General features: G+C 39.9%; 1 protein-coding gene across 1 annotated transcript; it reads right to left on the bottom strand.

Moving 5' to 3' along the window:
• Nucleotides 1–75: 75 nt before the first annotated feature.
• nudt4a (nudix (nucleoside diphosphate linked moiety X)-type motif 4a) lies at nucleotides 76–19,018 on the bottom strand. The gene is made up of 5 exons (XM_023269960.3): nucleotides 18,464–19,018; nucleotides 12,483–12,593; nucleotides 8,921–8,965; nucleotides 8,687–8,774; nucleotides 76–1,723 (listed from the first exon to the last, which is right to left on the bottom strand). The coding sequence occupies exons 1-5, from the start codon at nucleotides 18,560–18,562 to the stop codon at nucleotides 1,509–1,511; spliced, it is 558 nt and encodes a 185-aa protein (XP_023125728.1). The 5' UTR covers nucleotides 18,563–19,018; the 3' UTR covers nucleotides 76–1,508.
• Nucleotides 19,019–19,955: the final 937 nt, after the last annotated feature.

Here is a 19,955-nt window from a genome sequence, read left to right as displayed (position 1 = left end):
TGGAAGACGCACTGACTGGCGATAGTCAACATTTAACACAAGTGCTGTCATGCTCTCATCGAAAAACTGCGATAATAAGAATTATAATTTTTTTATTTAAATGTTTTATATTCAACATAATGGTGCACAGCAGAATATTCCAGTCTAACACGCACAAATAGAAAAATGGTGATCTTTCCAATTTAGCCACTGACAGTCAAATTTAGGGAAATGATCACATAATTTGCACCACTCTTTTTAAGATTGTTACTCCCCCAAAAAAAGAAAAAGGCTGGTCTACACACCGACCATGATGAAACATAAATAAATTCAGTTAGGGCACTCTAAATACTGTACATTCATATGTAACAACAAACCCACATTTACATGAACATCCTATAATTCCAATCCTAACCAAGCTGAAAAAATAAGAGGCTTGTTTCAGAAAAGGCCATTTGTAGTGCTTCAAGTCAGTGCTGAAAGCTGAAAATTAAACATAATTTAGTGTCGTGTTTGTGAAGGCACTTAAAAGAATCAGACAAAAACACGATACCAACTCTCCCATAAAACCAAGGCCTCCTTATTGTCTGCACAGTTGCCAAATGCACTTAATAGTCTGAGGATGTGTTATTAAGAAATAACACGTCTCTGTACTATTTGTTTTGGATACAGCGTGTGTTTGTAGTGTCTTTGTCTGGGGTTTGATTCCACTATAGAAAAGCTTATATTGGTAGTAATCTTCTGTAACTTGCTCAGTTTTACAGTTTTCACACTATGAACTGACAATATAATCACATAAATACACATTAAGGGATGTCTGAGGCCAGACTATCTAAGGCTTCATCTCAGTGTGGTGGGCAGTGTGCACATATTCTCCTAATGTTTATTACAGAGTTCAATGTTACCAATGATTAGAGATGATACTGTGTGCACTTTAAAGGTGGTAATTACAGGCGGAACAACATTGTTCACACATGTTGCATCAAAGTAGACTCTACCCCAACTCTCTTTACGCAAAATTCCCCACAAGGCATAACCTACACCAAAAAAATAATTCACAAAAAACTGAATCGTAATAAAAGGATTCACACACTTGTAGCTACTCTTCTTGCAGAAGGACATTATTTGGCACTGAGTCACTGCGGGAAAACGGTTTTCTCCTAGAGCCAACATTTCCCAGTATCGGCCTCCAGGAAACCACCAACACACTGTGTGCACTGCCAGTCAAATATTCAGCATGTAAGACTAAAAAGGACCAGAAGATTGCATAAGCAGCACACTGAGAGAATCCGTCTAAAGCTTTTAAAGAGACACGTTGTTCTATTAGCTGGTGATGGTTGTTAAAAAGCATCCGTAAAAACTCAAATACATGTGGAAAACGTTTTGGCACTCTTCACTCCCACTTCAAATGGGGTTCAGCTCGATTCCAAGGAGTTCGTTCTGTACATATGGAGAGGCTGCATTGGTAATTAAAGTCTATCTCAGATCATATGTCCTCTCAGAAGAACTGCCTGCTGGTGAAGATGCTCCTATCTGTTGACCAGATCTGAGCTCTGTGTGGAGCAAACAACACAGTGAGGTGTGTTGTTGTCCATCACTTGGGAGCTCGGGGCGTTGCCATTAGTCGGGCTGCACGCAGGACTGCAGGTGTCCGTGAGTCTGCGTAGATACTCGGCGTGGACAGGCTTGTGGCTCTGCAGCACCCTGATGGCTTCGTCAACCTTGAACCACTTCCTCTTCCTTCCTGCGGGAACATTCAAGAAAAGTTGTTGGCATGCGGTTTACACTAGCAAACAGGTAGAGGTTCACTGTTGTGTTCAATGACACCTCTACTTAGTCCATGGCTAATGACAAACATGGTGTTCATAGTCTCATAGTCAGATCTGTCTCCATAGCACTCTGTCAGCGCTGTAGAACGGTCTGACTGCACCCAATATCATTTCACTGCACGGAGGGAAAAAGAAACGCTCTCACTTGTTTTTATTTCTGAACTCTGACATTTTTTGCTCCTATGATTTTTATTCACTGCAATGTATAGTTCAATGCCTCTATGCAAACAGCACATCACAATCATTACATTTCCTTGATTATTTAATTGTGAAATTTGAAAAAACCTGGAATCAACGTGTCCTGCATTTTTTCAAGCACAACATGCTCTTGATACATTTTTAATTAGTTTCCCTTCTTGTATCCTAACTCCTCGTGTAAACACAGTCTGCAGTTCAACCCAGTTTGGCTGAATAGCCTCAGAATTTTTGTCACATGACTGTTGGTCATAAATGCGTCAGTTACAATCAGTCAGGGTTTTTTGTTTTTTAATACAATGTCTGGCCAGAGCAAACAGTTTGTTGACATGTAGAATAAAGTGACTTTGATTCACTATACAATTTTGTTGTTCAATTTTGTCAATTTTGCTGACAGAATTGCACATCACAGATGGGTAGTTTAAAGATTGCTGGAAAGTTAAAAATCCTATGACTCAATTGTTACATTTTCTGGCTCTGAAAAATTTATTTTTTTAAGATAACATGCTTGGTATTGGGATTCAAAGGAGCATTAATACCAGGATGCAGCAACAGTGTCCCTGTAGAATAGTGTCGAGGGCAAATTTGCTTTGGTGGAACATTTGGTCATGGGTAGGTCAGCATAGCCATTAAATGGCTAATTGATGAAACAAAGGAGCCTGCCTTATTGCGCAATCCAACCATGTGTCAAAACGTGCCATTTTCAGTGTGTAGCTAGTTTGGAGACTGTCGTTTGCAAAAGTGAAGGGGATTTTGAAAACAGCAATACAGAGATAACGAAAGGGGAGGAGAATGCACAGCAGAAATGATAGCCTGGAGACCTTCACTCCGGTTATGGTTAGTAACGCTCAAGGCCGTTAAATCTGGCGGCACAACCAGCTGCTAAAGTGTCTGGCACTAGTGCTGGAAACGCAGTGGATGAGTGTTAACGCCCTTACACCCGCATCGACCCGAGGGCAGGAAACAATGTCTGGGAGGGGGAGGGCCGAGCTTGTCTCACCACCTCAAGACCAGATCCTGGGAAGTTGAGAGGGCCTTGTGATTGGTGGACGCTGGTAGGCCTGGACCAAAAGCTCTGCTTCCCACCTGATATCGCATCCACCAGCCTGCAGCCAGACCTGGTGCTATGGTCAGCTTTGCTTAGGCACGTTTACATCATCGAGCTCACAGTGCCCTGGGAGAGCTCAGTAAAGGAGGTCTATGAGCACAAGAAGCTGAGGTCTATGGAGCTTGCCACCGATGCAAAACAGCGAGGCTGGAAGGTGAGGATCCGAGCAGTCGAAGTAGGCTGCAGAGGATTCGTAGCCACCTCAACATCCAGGCTTCTCCAGGTGATGGGAGTACGTATATGGGAAGGCCCACCAGCAGGAGATCAAGGACCTCTCCAGAGCTGCTGAAAAGGGAAGTCAGTGGCTGTGGATGAAGAGAAAGGACTCCACCTGGGCCTTCAGGTGAGTAGATGGCATCTAAGGGGTGAACCTGGGATGCTGGGATTCACTGCCGAACCCTCTGGAGGTGTTATAGGCCTATCAGCGAAACACCGAGGAAGGAGGGCGCCCACTTGATAACCCAGAGGATGAACTCACTCACTGGACCATCCCACAGAGTCTTAGGTGTCTCATCTAGTCCTACACAACAGATCTTGGTCATTGTTTCCTTTTACAAATATTTACTGGCTGGTGTTTCTCATGCTGAAAAGTCAGCCACAAAATTTGTGGGAAATTTCTTGGTATCAGTTGATAAATTGCTCGCTAAAGTACTGTAAGCTCTACATTGTTCCTTGAAACTGCTGATCATTTTTCAGTTTTCTTGGACGTATCAGATAAACCACTGAGTAATGTATTATGGTTTCAAAAAAATCCTGGTCTTGTGCTACCTTATGGCATTTAATTTGAATTAATCTGACAAATGATTGAGATTAATTTGCCAGTGACACAATCAATTAAAGTTTCTGTATCCCTGAATAATCAGTGAGTGTTTGCTCAACCTGCACAATTTGCTAAAGCATAACATAAGACACCACACGTCGCAGCACCAAAGTCAGAGTGGAAACGAACATACCTCAGTTAGTGTTTATGAAGCCCCCACGTCACCAAACCCTTCCATAAAAACGATGTGTCCAGTAAACTGTCAGCTGGAAGTTATTTATGCTTTATTCAAATCCAAACTGAGGAATTCTGCATGACCTTAGACAATCAGAAGATGGTGTCAGGGGGACGTTCAACCACACTGAAGGACACCAGCAGAAGCCTTGCAGCAGAAGGGGAGAGTAAATTAGACGAGTCGTGCCAAACACTTTCCGCTCAGTCGCAGCCCTTGTGCAGGGCAGGAGAGGACAAATAAGGAGGGGGGCTGAGCTGAGTGATGATAACTGGAAAACAACTGGGCACAGTAAACATTCCTCCCCCTTCTGAGCAGCCTGAACTCTATTTCTGTGGGTGAAGGGAGTAAATGATCACAACCACATTTTCCAGAGCAGTTAGAAATAGTTTATGTTATGAGTTAGTGTATCCTCGGAGAAATATTGGATTTAAAATATAACACTTGAATAGCAATCACATACCTTTTTATAATCCAAGTTAGAGGGTGTATCAGACATTTTACTGTATAGCGATGAGGCCAAAAACAAGCAAAGGGGAGAAAAGGAATTCCTATTTTTATTGTTAATGAAATTTTACATGTAAATTAGGTTTCTCATGTTTGGGAGAGAAAAATAGGACAAAATATGAATATTCTGATAGTGCACATATATAGTGATGGTTAACTAATGTGGATTTAAAAGAGGAAACAAATTGTTGTCACATTTTTTCTGTCAGTATTTTAGGACTATGCACACTGCAGGTCAAGTGTCTGGACTTCACTGATGAATGTCTGTGTCCCAGTTACTCAGTTTACAAAGTGATGACTGGGGCTCTTCCTCGCTTTAGTTTTAATGACATTTTGAGCATAGTTTTAAATACGAGCTCGCAGCCTCTGCTGTGATTTGCTTGTGAGTAGTGCTGTAGTTTTGCAATTAAGAATTAAAAAAAAAAATCTATAAGCCTTTTAAAGACAAGAAAATAAATTAAATTAGTTTGAACAGTCCAAGTAACCCTAGTATTCTCGTGCACAGAGATATTATGATGTGTGTCGTAATATGCAACAATATGTTATATGCACAAATGTGAAAAGGTGCAGCATGGAGTTTTTCAGCACCAGTAGTGGTATAGGTCTATTTTGATTGCATAATGAATAAACAGTAGAGAATATAAGCATACAGTTGGACACTATACAAATTCATGCCACATACTTCACGCAGTTCCACTGAACAACAGCTGGTGGCAGAAACACACAAAGAAGCGCAGCAATGAATCAGCAAGGGCAAGGAAGAAGACAACTGTAAGTTGGAAAACACGCCAAAAGTTTTACATTTCACCACTTTACATACATATCCTATAAAGTAGCTTTGCGGGTGTTTCATTAAGAAGGATATAGTCTGAATTTGGGCCTTTTTTTAGACCTCAAGAATATTCACACCAAGTGTTTCAGTGAGAAACTCTGGACGTAAACAGAAACTTTGTGTATAGGAAATCTCCACAGGGAGATCCTTTAATTTACCTTCCTGCAGTAGGCTGAGGGGGCTTAATTACATTCTAAACAGAGAAAAGTCCACCACATCTCAGGAGACTAAGAGCTCCAAAGGCTCTTTACAGCATAAATAAACGTATCCTCACATTCAGCTGCTTTGAATAAGCCCCTTAGACAAATAGTGGGATGTGATATCTGTATTATAAAGTGTAAAGATCAGACTACATAATGGCAAGAAATTGTGTGTGAACCTTTGGGATCTACCTGGTTTTACGCGTTAACTGAAAATTGAATGTGATCTGACTGTTTTTGTTGAATACACCTATCAAACGTACTGTTTTAGGGGAATTGTGGGATTTAATAACTGGTTCTTTGACAGCAGTAATCAAATCAAACGGTCTGCAAATCAGACCAACACAACGTTCAGGAGGCTTTTTTGGACCATTCATTGTGATGTGAATGGCTCCTCTGAGGTCATTCCACGATTTCTCTATTTTTTTTTTAAGTTATTTTTTTGGGCTTTATTTTCATAGGTGCAGTGATAGAGAGACAGGAAACAGGGGAGAAGAGTTGGGGGAGGACATGCAGCAAAGGGCCGCGAGCGGGAATCGAACCCGGGCCGCTGCGTTGGGGACCAGCCTTGTACATGGGTCACCTGCTTAACGTGTTGAGCTATACGGGCACCACGGTTTCTCTATTTAAACTTAAACTCTTCGCTCTGACTGGGCCTCTACAAAACAGCAGATTTTCTTTATTTAAAGTCATCCTGTAGTAGATTTACTTTGATGTTTTTGGTCATTGTCTGGCTACATCACTCAACATTTATGAGCTTCTGCTGGCAGACAGTCAACCTGACAATATTCTGTAAGATATCTTTGGCAAATCATTTTGCTGTCAAGGTCAAGAGGCAGCAAAGCACCACCATGATGCTGACTCCTCTGTTCTTCACCTTCAGAATGATGTTGGTATGCAGCCCCCGGTTTTATGCCACATGTTGCGCTGCGTGTTCAAACAATTCAAAACCAGTTCACAAAATATATTCAAAGAGGCTGTGTGGAGTGTAATGATGCTCTTTGACAAACTTTCGGCATAAAAAAATGCAGATGTATGATTTGCAAAAGGTAAACTCATGAACACAGTTTCAGCGCTGACTTTACCTTTATGAGCATGAGACTGTTTTCAAGGTAATTTCACTACCTATAATTTTAAGCTCTGACATTGTCCCTTATAAGAGCTCACTATCCATGTTGTATCTTGTGTTTTTTATATGGCAGTGTAACCTATCCAGGTCTTGCAGATTGGTCCTTTATATGAAGGAAAAAAACTAGAATATTAAATTGTTTTTATTTGTATCTCATAATAAAATGCTGGCTGTAGAGGTATCTTCTCATAACTGCGTACGTGATGAAATAATAGGGACCTCATGACTTATTCACCTGAGAAGTAGGAGTGTGAAAATGGATGAAGAACTTTGTAAAGATAGGAGTTTAGAGAAGTTTGATTTGCAACAAGCTGCTGCTCCTGTCTCTCTGTAGCATGATATTAACATTTCATCGCATTGACAATAAGATATTAGTATTAGCATTAGATAGTAGTACGCAGGTTGTAACCATGATTTGGAAATTCAAAATAAAATTCTCAATCAGCTTGTCTTGTTTAGCTGTTACTCTAGGTTCTTGTTTTTTATGCTTCTTATGCTGTGTTGTGTTTTTGTAGTCATCACTTCTAGGGAGAATAGACTATTTATCCAACTGTAGACTGATCAGTGTCTAAATTCTTTGAGATTAGTGTGTAACGATTTGCAGCTAAATGACTTTCAGAGGTTTAAGACAAAAAGCTGTGGTTGCTGATGAGTCTGGCAAGAAATTTAAAAAAATTCCAAGTAATTTGAAACAAATCACTCCACTGGAACAGAAATCATCTACAATTGGCATAGATTTCAAGTGATTGTCAATTTTAAAGTACTGAAGTCCTCAGCTAATGCAGAGCAGAGTAAAGAAAAAAACGTATTTAAAAAAATGATAAAAGTTAGCAGGGACCTGAAAATTTTAACCACAAGATCTGCAAGCGATTCTTTGACCTGTGAGAAAGTTGTACCAGGAAAAAAGTCTTTGCTGTCCAAAAAGAACATTGCAGAAAAATTACAGTTTGTGAATAAATTGGAACAATGTACAGATGAAGCAAAGACAGTTGTTTGGTCACAGTAACAGCTGCCATGTTCGTGCAGACCAAAGACAGCTTTATAGGAGACGAACCTCACATCACTTGCGAAGCACATTGGTGGAAATGTTTTGGTTTTGGGCTGCTTTGATTGCAAATCCAGCAAAGAATGGCTTGAGAGTCATGGAATGGTCTAGTTAAAGCCCAGATTTGAATCCCGTTAAAATGTTGTGGGGAGATTTCAAACAGGCAGAACAGAAATTAAACCCCTCAAACATCTTGCAGCTGACTAAGTTTTGCATTGAAGCGGTCAAAATTGCCAAAAAAGCTGACTTCAGAGGATGGTGGACAATTACGCCAGATGCCTACAAGAACTTATTTCTGGTGAAGGAGCCAAAATTAGCTTCTGAGGTCACGTACTTCAAAAATGGAAGCATGTTTTTTTTTTTTGTTTTTTTTTAAATAATATGACAAACAGGGACACAGATGCTCTTTACTCATCTACTAGACCCTATCTGGGAAGACACCTCAGTACCTCTCCAACCTCCTACACCCCTCCCATAAAAACTACCCCTGAGGTCCAATGATTTCATAACACTCTCTATCCCCAAGGTTCGCACTGTCTTTGGCCGGAATTCCTTTCGCTTTGCTGCAGCAATCGATTGGAATTCCCTCCAAAAATCTCTGAAACTGTCATCTCTTCCATCACTTTACATGTTTAAGCAGCAGACCCTAGCTGACCGTTGCACATACTGACTGTTTTCACTCAATTGCTAGCATCAATCTAGGTTGTTTTTAATCTCTGATTAAACACTTGTGCATCCTTTTTTGTATATGTATTGTTTATTTGTTATCTTTCTTCCTGCTGGGGCCTCTTGCCAGGTCATCGTTGTGAATAAGAAATTGTTTTCAACTGATCTTACCTGGTAAAATAAAGGGAAAAAAAAGAGGCGTACCAATGTTGACAGAGTCCTCCCAGTCTTCCAGCATCTCTGTTACTATCAGGGTATAGACATAAGTCCTGTGCTTTCTGTCTTGATTGTGCTGCAAAGGTTTAGATGGAGAGTTTACGACTTTAAATCACTGATAAAAGCTGTGGCAAACACAATGCTGGCAAAACTTCCATATAAACAATCACAACTGCCATATTTCTAGCCATATTTTTTCCCATGATATTCTAATAAACATACCTCAAAAATCCCAAGTAGTCTGCCGAGCTTTCCCTTCACACCAGCCTGCAGACATGAAGAGAACACAAAGTTATTTAATGTACTAACATTTGAGTTTTATTAAGTTATTTTATTTACTTCAGTACATCAGGACTGATAAATTCCCCAAACTAAAGGCTCATACAGCTACAGCGCAGTGAGAGCCTGTGGCCTGGTAGTAAGAACAGCTTGTCTCTGTCCTAACGTGCTTGGATATTCTCAGGTCAACATTTTTCTTATTTAGGGCAGGAAACCCAGTGGCTCAGTACCACGTGCCTAGGAGACAGCATAGCAGAGATGACCAGGTAGGCCTAAACATAGTGCGAATGACAGAGTGACGAGACAAAAGGGGCTTAACCTGAGTACGATGCACGAGTTTGGATCCATTTCTGCTTATGCACAGTTTGGTACAGAGTTACTTTAGGGGAGGGACGCCACTGAACTTAGCTGTAGAAACATCACCAGCTCAATAATATCTTCAGCTTTGGTTCCTAACCTGCACAGAATCTTACAGCAAATAGGTTCAGAATCGTCAGATTTTCAACTTTCAAACTGTCCCTGAACTTCCCATGTCTGACTTTTGGTTTCACAGATAAAATTATTCAAATTTGAACTTACAATCATGATATTTCATCCGAATCACTTTATTAGACAGGTCTCATCTAAAAATTTGAAAAAAACAAAGCATTTGCTGGAACCAAATTCTGTAAAAAAACAAAAATTCTGTGCTCCTTGACATAGCCGTGGAGTTATTACTGATTTACCTGCAGCCAACAGTCATGTGACAAAAATTCTGCAACTTTCCAGCTGAACTGGGCTGAAGTGCAGGCAGTGCTTACACCAAATCAAAATGTAAGTGGTAAATTATCTATACTATCGGGAGCCCCCATTTTTTTTCAATATTGGAACACTTGTGGGTACTTGGAAAAAAGATCTACATGTTGATTCCAGGTGTTTGCAATTTTTTTATCAAAAGAAAGTAATCAAATAACTTTCTTTATTATCTTTTATACATATATACATATATATAATTTATGGCATTCGAACTTTGTCATAATTCACAGGAGACATGTTTGAGCTCCTTCTACTTCTAGCCACAGCTGTGTTGTTTCCGTAGAGGAGTGGGACTTTATATTGCAGGGAAAAATGAGCCCACAGTGAGTGAAGGTGAGTGGGGGTTCAGGAGGTGAAGCTCATAAATACACAACTCCCTGAGACGATGTGTCATTAGTAGAGGAGCTTCATCTCAACCTTTTTACTCACAAACACAAAAGATTAGAACCCTGCAGCAACTTCATCTAGCAAAATAAATATTACATTTTATGAAAAAAACTGTTTAAGATATCACTTCCTGCATCAAAATGAAGGAAGTGACTCATACACTCTTCTGCTAGAGTCTCTTGAGTGTCTGTGGGGTGGGAAGAGGGGTATTGAATGGGAACATGGTCTAAGTCAGTGGACACTAATGGTATGTGAGGCATATTTCAGACTTGTCTTCTCATTTTAGAACCATCATATCTGGAACCCCAACAAAAGACAGAGACAAATGCAGTTTTACACAACTATTGTACTAATATTTCAGAAATTAACATGATTTAAACTTAAAAAATGCAAGCCTCATAAAAACATGTTGTTTGATTTGTTTTCTAAGATGACAGAAACAGTCGTATTTGAAAGCACAAGTGCCTATTCAAAAATAACTTATTAAACAACTCATAACTGCCTAATAGGATTGATGAATTTCACACATTTCCACAAAATAAAACTACCACTGACGTGTCACTGATGGCGGCTGATGTGTTGCACCTGACAGCAGGGGATTAAACATTACGATTTTAATTGTTAACTTGGCACAGTGGTCGGCTCGCAGCTCGTCTATATCCAGGTACACGTCTGGTACGTGAGGCGCAGGATGTGTGTAACTGGAAACCCTTCCCAAATGTCACTGCCATACTTCAAAGCTGTCAGCACACTTCTATCCACAGCAGAAGCTCACAGCTCACTCCGCTGTAAACACTCTGGCCAGCAACCAGCAACCTACTTTACTAAGCCACAGAACAATTAACTGGCCATTTATGCACCATTGCCAAATAGTTCTGTGCCTCATCCAGATTTTACATGTAAAACAGCAGGAGTATTTCAAACTGTGAACAGCGACGACACTGCTGTCAGTGGTTTACTGTGGTCACTCTCGGTTTATGATGATTTGCGCCTGCAGCCTATCAAACTGAAAATACAGCTGCGTAAATTATCTTCAGAGTATGCAAGGCTGACCTGGCAATTACAATTACACAGCAATTTTTGCTGATGTCATGTAGGTTAAAGGATCACATCAGTGGTTCTGCAGGCTTTACTGCATTGTAAATCACAGTAATTGCAATCTTAGCCTATTTTTTTATATATATATAAGAGCTGTAGTGACTTGGCAATGCAGCCCTGAGTTGTGTGTATCGACAAATCCATGTGTTAGTGGGAAATTCCAACATCTGCTTTTTTGCAAATAAACTTCCACACCACACTTTTTGACTTCACAACATTATAGCTGGTGAAAACATCGACTGATCTAAACGGCTCACATGAAATTCCCACAACTGAACAAGCACACGAACAATAAAGTTCCTTTTCCTTACTATCATAGGACAGTATTACACCTATTTCAAATATAAACAAGTCTTCGAAAAATATAGATCTGTAGTCTGTAGGTTGACCGGCTGACTGGTTGGTCTTTCTGCCCTCATGAGTCATACTTTGTAAGTACAAAAGCGCTACATCAACTTTAGATTGCCTGCTTTTTTCACAAATTTGAACTCACCCAACCTAATGAAGGCTACTAAATCTAAATTATTTAACATTTACTCAACACCTACTTAGATTTGGCTCCAAACTAATTGACATCATGTCAAAGAAGTCATTGGTGTGGCTGCATTTTATTTGAAAAATAAAAGACACCCAAAAACTTGATCATAATCTTCGATGAGTTTGCATATCACAGCTCAACAACCAGCATGCCAGACCATCTAAGAGACAGTCGGCTAACTTGTCTGTTTTATATCCTCCAACAGTTTTAGTGCTAGGATCATCAGCTGATATAGTTCTGTATTCAGGAATCATATGTACATGGGCAGGTGCTGCTCTGAGTCTGTTATCATGTCAGTATAAACCAACAAGGTTAAAACGATTTAAGATGCCACAAATACAAGCTTTGCATGTTTATTTATAATTCGTTCACAGTAATTTGACTAGCAGGTAGAGCGCACTCAGTGTGCTGTGGCAGATTTAGTTCTTCTCCAGGCAATTGGTTGAAGAGAAGGTACAGTTTTAGTCGATCAATATTGCCATTGGTTGAATAGAGCCCTTGAAAAATGACCAGTCTCAAGCAAATACCAAGTCTCAGAAAGTTGCTTTTCACAATGTGCTGTCAACACTGTGAAACATGTTAAATCAGTCTCATTACATAGAGTATTCTTTGGAAAATGTGAGGCAGTGACATAAGTTGTATGCCGTCTATAATTAAACAGTTTGTGTGTCTGTAGGATAAGCTCACCTCCTCATACACCTCCCTGACGGCGGCTCCACAGGGCTCCTCGTTAGGCTCCATTCCTCCTCCAGGCACAATCCATTGGTCTGGATGTCGACTGCTGCTCACCAGCAGCACCTGCCAAAGACAGAGGCCTCCGTCAGGCGTTTGCAGCCGAGTTTAGGGCGCGAAAAACACGATAATGGCAACGGTCACCTAGCTGCCTGGTGATGGTCAAGCGAGGTGCTCTTTGGTATAGCGAACATCTCACATATCATGCCAATCATTAACTTCATTTTCTTAATGTAACATGAGTGCAGTATGCAATGGGCTGCTATGCAAGTCAAACTCTTTGACACATCATAAAAAGAAGGGAATGAGAGTCACCAGTGTATTTCATGCATCAGCATGTTTTTAGGTGCTTTTAATGCAGGAATAAGAAAAAAAACTCATTCAGTGCAGCCACCTTTAGATTACCAGTGATAAAACATTAAAAATATCAAGAAGTATAACTGAAAAATCAGCAGACTAATCCAAAGAATCGACCTAAAGCTACACGCTATATTTAACTGACCTCACACTCATGCAGTTTGGTGTTTTTTGAGCACGGTGCCCCTTTAGTGATGCAGTCACTTGACCCTAAACCCTATCTGGCATCACACTGACCCACATTAAGCCCACGTGGGAGGACTTTCTGAATCCTGCCTTGAGCTAACCAGACACGTGCAGCTTTCTCATTCTCCAGCAGTGGATCACTCCTCTCATGGGCTGATTCAAAACCGGCACCCAAAATCAGCTCTTTGCATACTTAACACTCCAGTCAAACACAACTGGCTCAGCTGAGGTTACACAGTGCTAAGATGTGTCTGCATTCCTGCTGAGACCCGATAGTGGGAGCATGGCAGATCTGTGCACAGCACTAATGGTAACATCTTCACTGTAATCAAAGATGGTCTCAATTGCACAGAAATGACTGCGATGAGTGAAACTTCATGCTGTGCAACACTTTGCTGTAACTCATTCTCTAACCAGGTCAAACCAGGAAGACGAAACCCACAAGAAACCTTAGAGACTCAGAAAGAACTTCATTCAGCGTCTCAATGCAAGCAGAGCTTTTTATAGTCATCAGCTTCATCAAGAATTACCGCACTATAAAACTACAACCTAAAACTCAGAAAAGAGGTCCTGTTCACCTGTTTACAGGTCTCGGATGATTGATATAAATGCTTAAATGCATGTAGGTGTGACTCTTTCTCCGTTCCTGCATTTACAAACCCTCCGGAGACCACATGACTTATTTTTATCACTGGCAGCTCTGTCAATATTTATGTGTGAATAACAGGCTAAGTTAGAAGGTACAAGTAATTTCACTGTCATGTGATATCTCATTCAGTGACCTGAATCTGCAGGAGACGCTCAGCAAGACCTGCAGAACAAGAACTTTACCCCATTTGTTGCACTTTTCTGCTCCTTATAATGCAATTTTAAATCCAAGACATAATAAGGCATTAGCTTTGTTGCATGCAACTACTGGACTGATAGAAAAATGCAATTTCATACGATGTTAAAGAAAACATTTCTGTCAATTACGCTGCAATACAGCGCAAATGAAAAGTATTCACCGCAAGTTTTTATGTTCTCGGAAGGGACTCAATATACTGAGTCAGAGCAGATTATAGATAAATATTTCCACAATTATTAACCAGTTTCAAAGTAAAGACAGATCTCTACAGTGAACTAAAGTTCTTACAAATATAAGGCTGCAGTAGTGTGTTTAATACCCAGTAGTAATGTTACAAGGTGTGTCACACTAAAGCGTTGTGCAGAGTTTTCTGCACGGTGGTGGGTGACGAGGTGGCAAATTAATAGCTGCAGAGGATGAGAGCAGTGATGAGTCTCCTCTGAATCCCTGCCCATTAAACTATCTGTGCAGGGCCCCCGGGGGACTGTAGGATCACTGCCAGTAGCCTCACTGGCACAAATACACACAACACGCACACATGCATGCGCAATTTCACACAAACATCATGAGAAACACGTAGGCACTCGCACATACACAGCCAGTCGCATGCAGCCAAAGGGGCTTTTCAAAAAAAACCACTGGATCAGCGTTTGCTTCTCCATATGAAAACAAAAGAGCTTAGCAGAGGAGGTTAATGACCTCAGCGGGCAGCACACACACCTCAGAGAGAGTTCAGAACGAGGAGTGGGCACATCCTCAACATCAGTACAATCTGATCACAACCCAGACGATTCAATGAGAACTGAGATTATAGTCACAATGTGCTACATGAAGGATCTGTCTTGACGCAAGAACTTAAAGCTTCATATGCATTTTTTTTGCCAAATGATTTGCCAAAATAATATGAATTTCTGCTATTGTTACAGTTTTCAGCTCTGCGTTCAGACTGGATCTCAAGAGTCTTGGGTGACAATTCAGTATTCAGTCAAAATATACTGTTGACATGAACATACTGAGTAACTGTACAAAATATATTATACAAATTAATAAATCTGAGCAAAGAGTTATCAAAAACTAACTAAATCAACTTCTCAGGCTCTTGTCAGCATTATTTGGCCATACTGGGGTATCTACTGTACTGACTGACCGATATGTTTTGTTTTGGTTTGGTTTTTTTTAGGGCCGATACCGATGCCAATTATTGGTAATCCAGAAAGGCCAATAACTGATGTTTGGAACCGATATACATTAAATGTAATGTTTTAACAGCATGTGGTAGCAAAGAACCTGTCATTCATAATTAGAATTTTTAATTAATAAGGGTGACTATAAATGAATATGTAAAATAGAAATAGAAGTGATTAAATTAAGATGCTCTCCTCTGTTTATGTGGGATCGACTGAGATTAATCAGTTCGTCTCCGTCAGTTACTTCTGCTGTTCTCCATTTTCTTGATTTTTCACTTTTATTGCCCACTAAGGTCCATATCTTAAAGCATTATTAATTATTGTTTTCTAGATTCTGTTTCTGGTGAATCTGTGGCTGTCTTCTGTTTAGCTGCTAGCCATTAGCGTAGCATTAGTTACTGTGAGAGGATTTCCTGGTTTGTGTTGTTTGTTTTGTCTCAGCTTTAGAGACATTTCGGAGACCACAGAGTGACCACAGACAGAGAGAGGAGGCTGCATTAGACCTGAAGTAGCACATTTCATTTATCAATAATCGGTCAATAAAAATACCAGTACTGATAATCAGAAAAATGCCAAATATCGGCCTCGATATCCCTAATTTACTGTTAATTGTTGTATCTTTCACTATTGTGATCCTGATTTTGAACCATATCAATCAGCAAAAGTCACAGATTTGGAAATATCTGAGAGATTTGTTACATACAGCCAGCCGCACATTTACAACATGTTGTAAGACAGCTACAGAAGGATGATAATAGAGATAATAATGTTTTTTCTTGTTGTAATGACAAGGAATCCGTATAAGCTTTTTCTGTGATGTGAAATAATCATATCTACCATTTACCCTACATTCACCTCCAGCATTACCTGTTCCTGTTATTCTGGCCTCCAGCTGACATGCTGAGGAAGTGACTGTCAACCAGGCAGCCAGACTGGACGGATAGTTTACCACATGAAGTCAAAAACAAACACGGTGAGAATAAGGCATGTGAGCATGACACCATTTCATCATCCTCCAGCACCGTCACCAACAATCAGAGTGACTTTTAGCTCATTCAGTGTCACACATGAGCAGCACAGAGGCCAGGATGAAAGGCGGCAGCGGCAGGAAGTGAAGAGGATACAAGGAGCAGGAAAGCAAATCTGTCAGGGGACAGCAAGTGCCTGCACCTTGTTTCTATAAATTGCAGCTGACAGGTCACTTGGTGTTTAGCACACTGTGTAACAGCCACTCAGCCCCACAACTCCTCCTATCACATGCGGTCCTGAGCTGGACTGTCGTCATTAGGCAGACATGCTGTGATCTGAGACACCTGCCCTCTGTGTAAAACCAACTCAAAGTATTAATCATTGCCCCAATAAAACATCCTGTCAACTGGGGGAGCATCAGAATAAAACAGTGAGTGTTTGACACATAATGCCATATGCTCTTTAGAAGGTTATTTTAAGACTCAACGTAAGCTGCTGAAGAATGAGTCATATTCAAATGTGTTAATGTGTGCTGTCAGAATTGTATATGTAATTGTGGGACTTTTTCTAACATAGTTGACATTTTTGATGTTTTCAGGCCTAAAATCAACATGGCTGCCTATAACCAGAGGTGTTTTTGTAATGGGGAACTTAGTTGAAAGTGATTGCTGAGACACAGACAATTTGTTATTTTCCATATAAAATTTGATATATTACCAAAAAAGAAATATCTGTCATGATTATCTCAACTTAATGAAAAGAACACAATCAAGACAATTTTTGAATATGCTGATTTTATTATTGTTTAGCTAATTAGAAGGTGGTTGTTTTTAAATTTAGGTGGTTATTTAGTTGACATTTTAGTGATATCCAGTCATTTTTTATTAATAAGTGATTGTTTCCATAATAAATAATTATGGAATTTGTAAAAACATTAACATAAAAAACATCTTTTTTTTTTTTTACTTTAAATAATAATGTATGCAAGATATATCCCATGGACTTCAAAAGTCCTTCAGTTATATATTGACCCAGCCACATTTTCTCATATAGTGCTAAGAAAACCAAATTTATGCTCTTTTCTAGAGCTTGCTCAGAGATTTAATGTATCACTAGCATTCAGACATCATGTGGTGACTTCATTAAACAAATGACAGACTTTGTAAAAAAAAAAAAATAAATAAATAAAATAAAATAAAATAAATAAATAAATAAATAAAGGCTGAGCTGGGGGATTATTAATGATGGGCAGTGGAGACATTATCTAAATGTAAGGCTCTGCTTCTACTCCTCATTGCCGAGACTCTTTATTTTGTGTGTGTGTGTGTGTGTGTATGTGTGTGTTATCCAGCTCATTATAATTTGGTCTCATACTCTTCATTAAGCCTAAGGAGGAAGCAGCACTGGTATATTTCATTTTACAAAGCAACTCTGGGTAAACTTGTCATCTTATTTGTGCAGTTTTCCATCACTTACGGCTATAATTCTCACTCACCTAAATGGCTGCTATCCGGGGCACTGAGGATTTGCTCTGAACTTGGAATAAGATTCAGGAAGACTACAGTTTTGTGATTTTGTCTCACAAAGCCCTGATTTAAAGATGTGAAACTGAAGGGTGCAACTGCTCCTCCTAAGAGGAATTTAGTTTTGTGTATTTAACCCCTTAGTTGTTTGTTACTCTCATCCTGTCTACTATTGCCATGCTTGGTTTTATAATCTTTTGTGACTTTATAATAATATGCATTCTTGGCCTGGAGATTTCAAGCTCTAATAACAAAATAAACAAATACCCTGAGTGTGTGTGTGTCTTATTGCATGGCCCATACCTAAATGCAAACTAAATATGAATGAACACGACAAAAACTGCAGCAATCATCCTCCAAAAAGCAAAAAGTAGTGCAGATGCAGCAGCAACAGTCCTGAATGACTGCGAACACATCAGCTGATGCCAGCGCAGGTCAGGAAACAAACAACCTCTTTCAAGGGATGAAGATGCAACATTTAATAATGACAGAAGGGTATTTATGGGTCACAGCACTAAAGTTTATAATCACATTCAATATCAGACGCATGTCATCAAATGAATTCTTGAGTGTCACTGGTTCATGCAGACACAATAAGGATGCCTCTATGAATTATGGGTTATCTGGGTGTCCTCCTGGACTATAATAGAAAAGGAGGATGGTCTCCTGCTGGGTTCAGGCTGCAGAAACACTCCCTCGGCCAAGTTATGCTCATCTCTGGCTAGAAACCTCGATCTAAGGCATCAGGACACGTGAACGCACCATTAAAGTGAACCTGATAAAGCAAGCTGCGTGCAACGTGTCAAAAATAGAGCCCGTTAATAAATGCCCTCTCCTCCTGCAAACACTTGAACTTCAAGCCCTTACCTCGTCCTCCGAGTCGTTCCTGAAGCACAAACACGCAGCTCTTCTCTTGAACCCTTCACCGTCGTACGTCCTGGTCTGGTTGGGCTTAAACTTCATCATATAGGATCCTGATCGTCGATTCTCCAGGAGAGTGGAGGGAAATATCTTGCCCAAAAAAAGGCGTATTCGAGCGGAGAAAGTGGTTTCCGAGAGCCAACTTCGCTCCTTTACTCGGTCCCGGTTAGAAAACGTGCTGCGGGTTCATTCATTCCAGTGTCAGGCTGCATCTGGTCGCATATTGCAGCTTCCTACCTTCACTTGCTGCTTTACTGCTGCTGTCAACACGCCTGCCTCAACAAAACTCGCTCACATCTGCTGCCAGCTGATCTGGGAGCTGCGCAACAAGCGGCCCGCTGCTCCACGTTACGCTCACCGACCGTCCGAGCTCCCGGTTCATCGTTACCGGGAGAAATGAACACCCATTAACAGTCTCTTTTGGAGCTGCGGGTTCTGCTCAGCAATAAAACGTGTGTGAGGTGAGTGATGCTGCTTTCAGGTGCTGCTCTGAGATCCGCAACTCCAAACCAAAGTGTGTGAAGCAGAGGCGGAGCTACATGCTTGTTATTGGGGGGCCAAGGCTCATCCAGGGGGGGTTCAGAGTTTCTTTAATTACCTTTTAGTTATTGTTTTAAAGTAATTTGCTGCAGGGTAAATAGTCTTTTCTAGGGTCACCCACTCTTATCGTTTGAAGAGCATTAGAAGGGTCATTATATAATTGCGGGACTTTCTGTATCATAGTTGACATTTTTGCTGGTTTCAGGCCTAAAATCAACTAAAACCAAACACCACATGGCATTTTTACAGAAAGATTCTTCTAAATATTATATATACAATTGAGTAAAATTGAAATTGAAAGTTATTTATAAAGATATTGTAGTAAACCTGTTGACTAATTTATATTAAATAAGTCAGAAAGCCTTGGAGTCTGGCCAGGCTTTTCTTCAGGAGGAAATGACATCATGTGGAGCAGGTCATGTGATCTGGAATTAACACACTTCCTTGAGAGGTGCTTTTGTGAAGGATAACTTAGCTGAAAGTGATTTCTCGGACATGTAAAATTTAATATATTGCCAAAAAAGAAATATTTTTCATGATTATCTCAACTTAATAAAAAGAACACAATTTAAAAAATTTTTTGAATTAGCTCATTTTATTATTGTTTAGCTAATTAGAAGGTAGTTGTTATTAAATTAGGACATTTATTTATTTGACATTTTAGTGATATCCTTTCATTTTTTTCTTAATAAATGATTGTTTCTATAATAAATAATTATGGAATTTGTAAAGACATGATCATAATGAGCATGAAAAACATATATATATTTTTTACTTTTAATAAAAATGTATGCAAGTTATATCCCATGGACTTCAAAAGTCCCTCAATTATATACTGATCCACAAGTCAAATGGTTCATTTCATCTCAAATCTACCATTTTTTCTGCTCAACCATTT

The sequence above is a fragment of the Amphiprion ocellaris genome, chromosome 3, assembly GCF_022539595.1.
Source record: "Amphiprion ocellaris isolate individual 3 ecotype Okinawa chromosome 3, ASM2253959v1, whole genome shotgun sequence".
Classification (NCBI taxonomy): Eukaryota; Metazoa; Chordata; class Actinopteri; family Pomacentridae; genus Amphiprion; species Amphiprion ocellaris.
The sequence above is the reverse complement of the archived record's forward strand: the minus strand, read 5'-3'. Positions and strand labels throughout refer to the sequence as shown.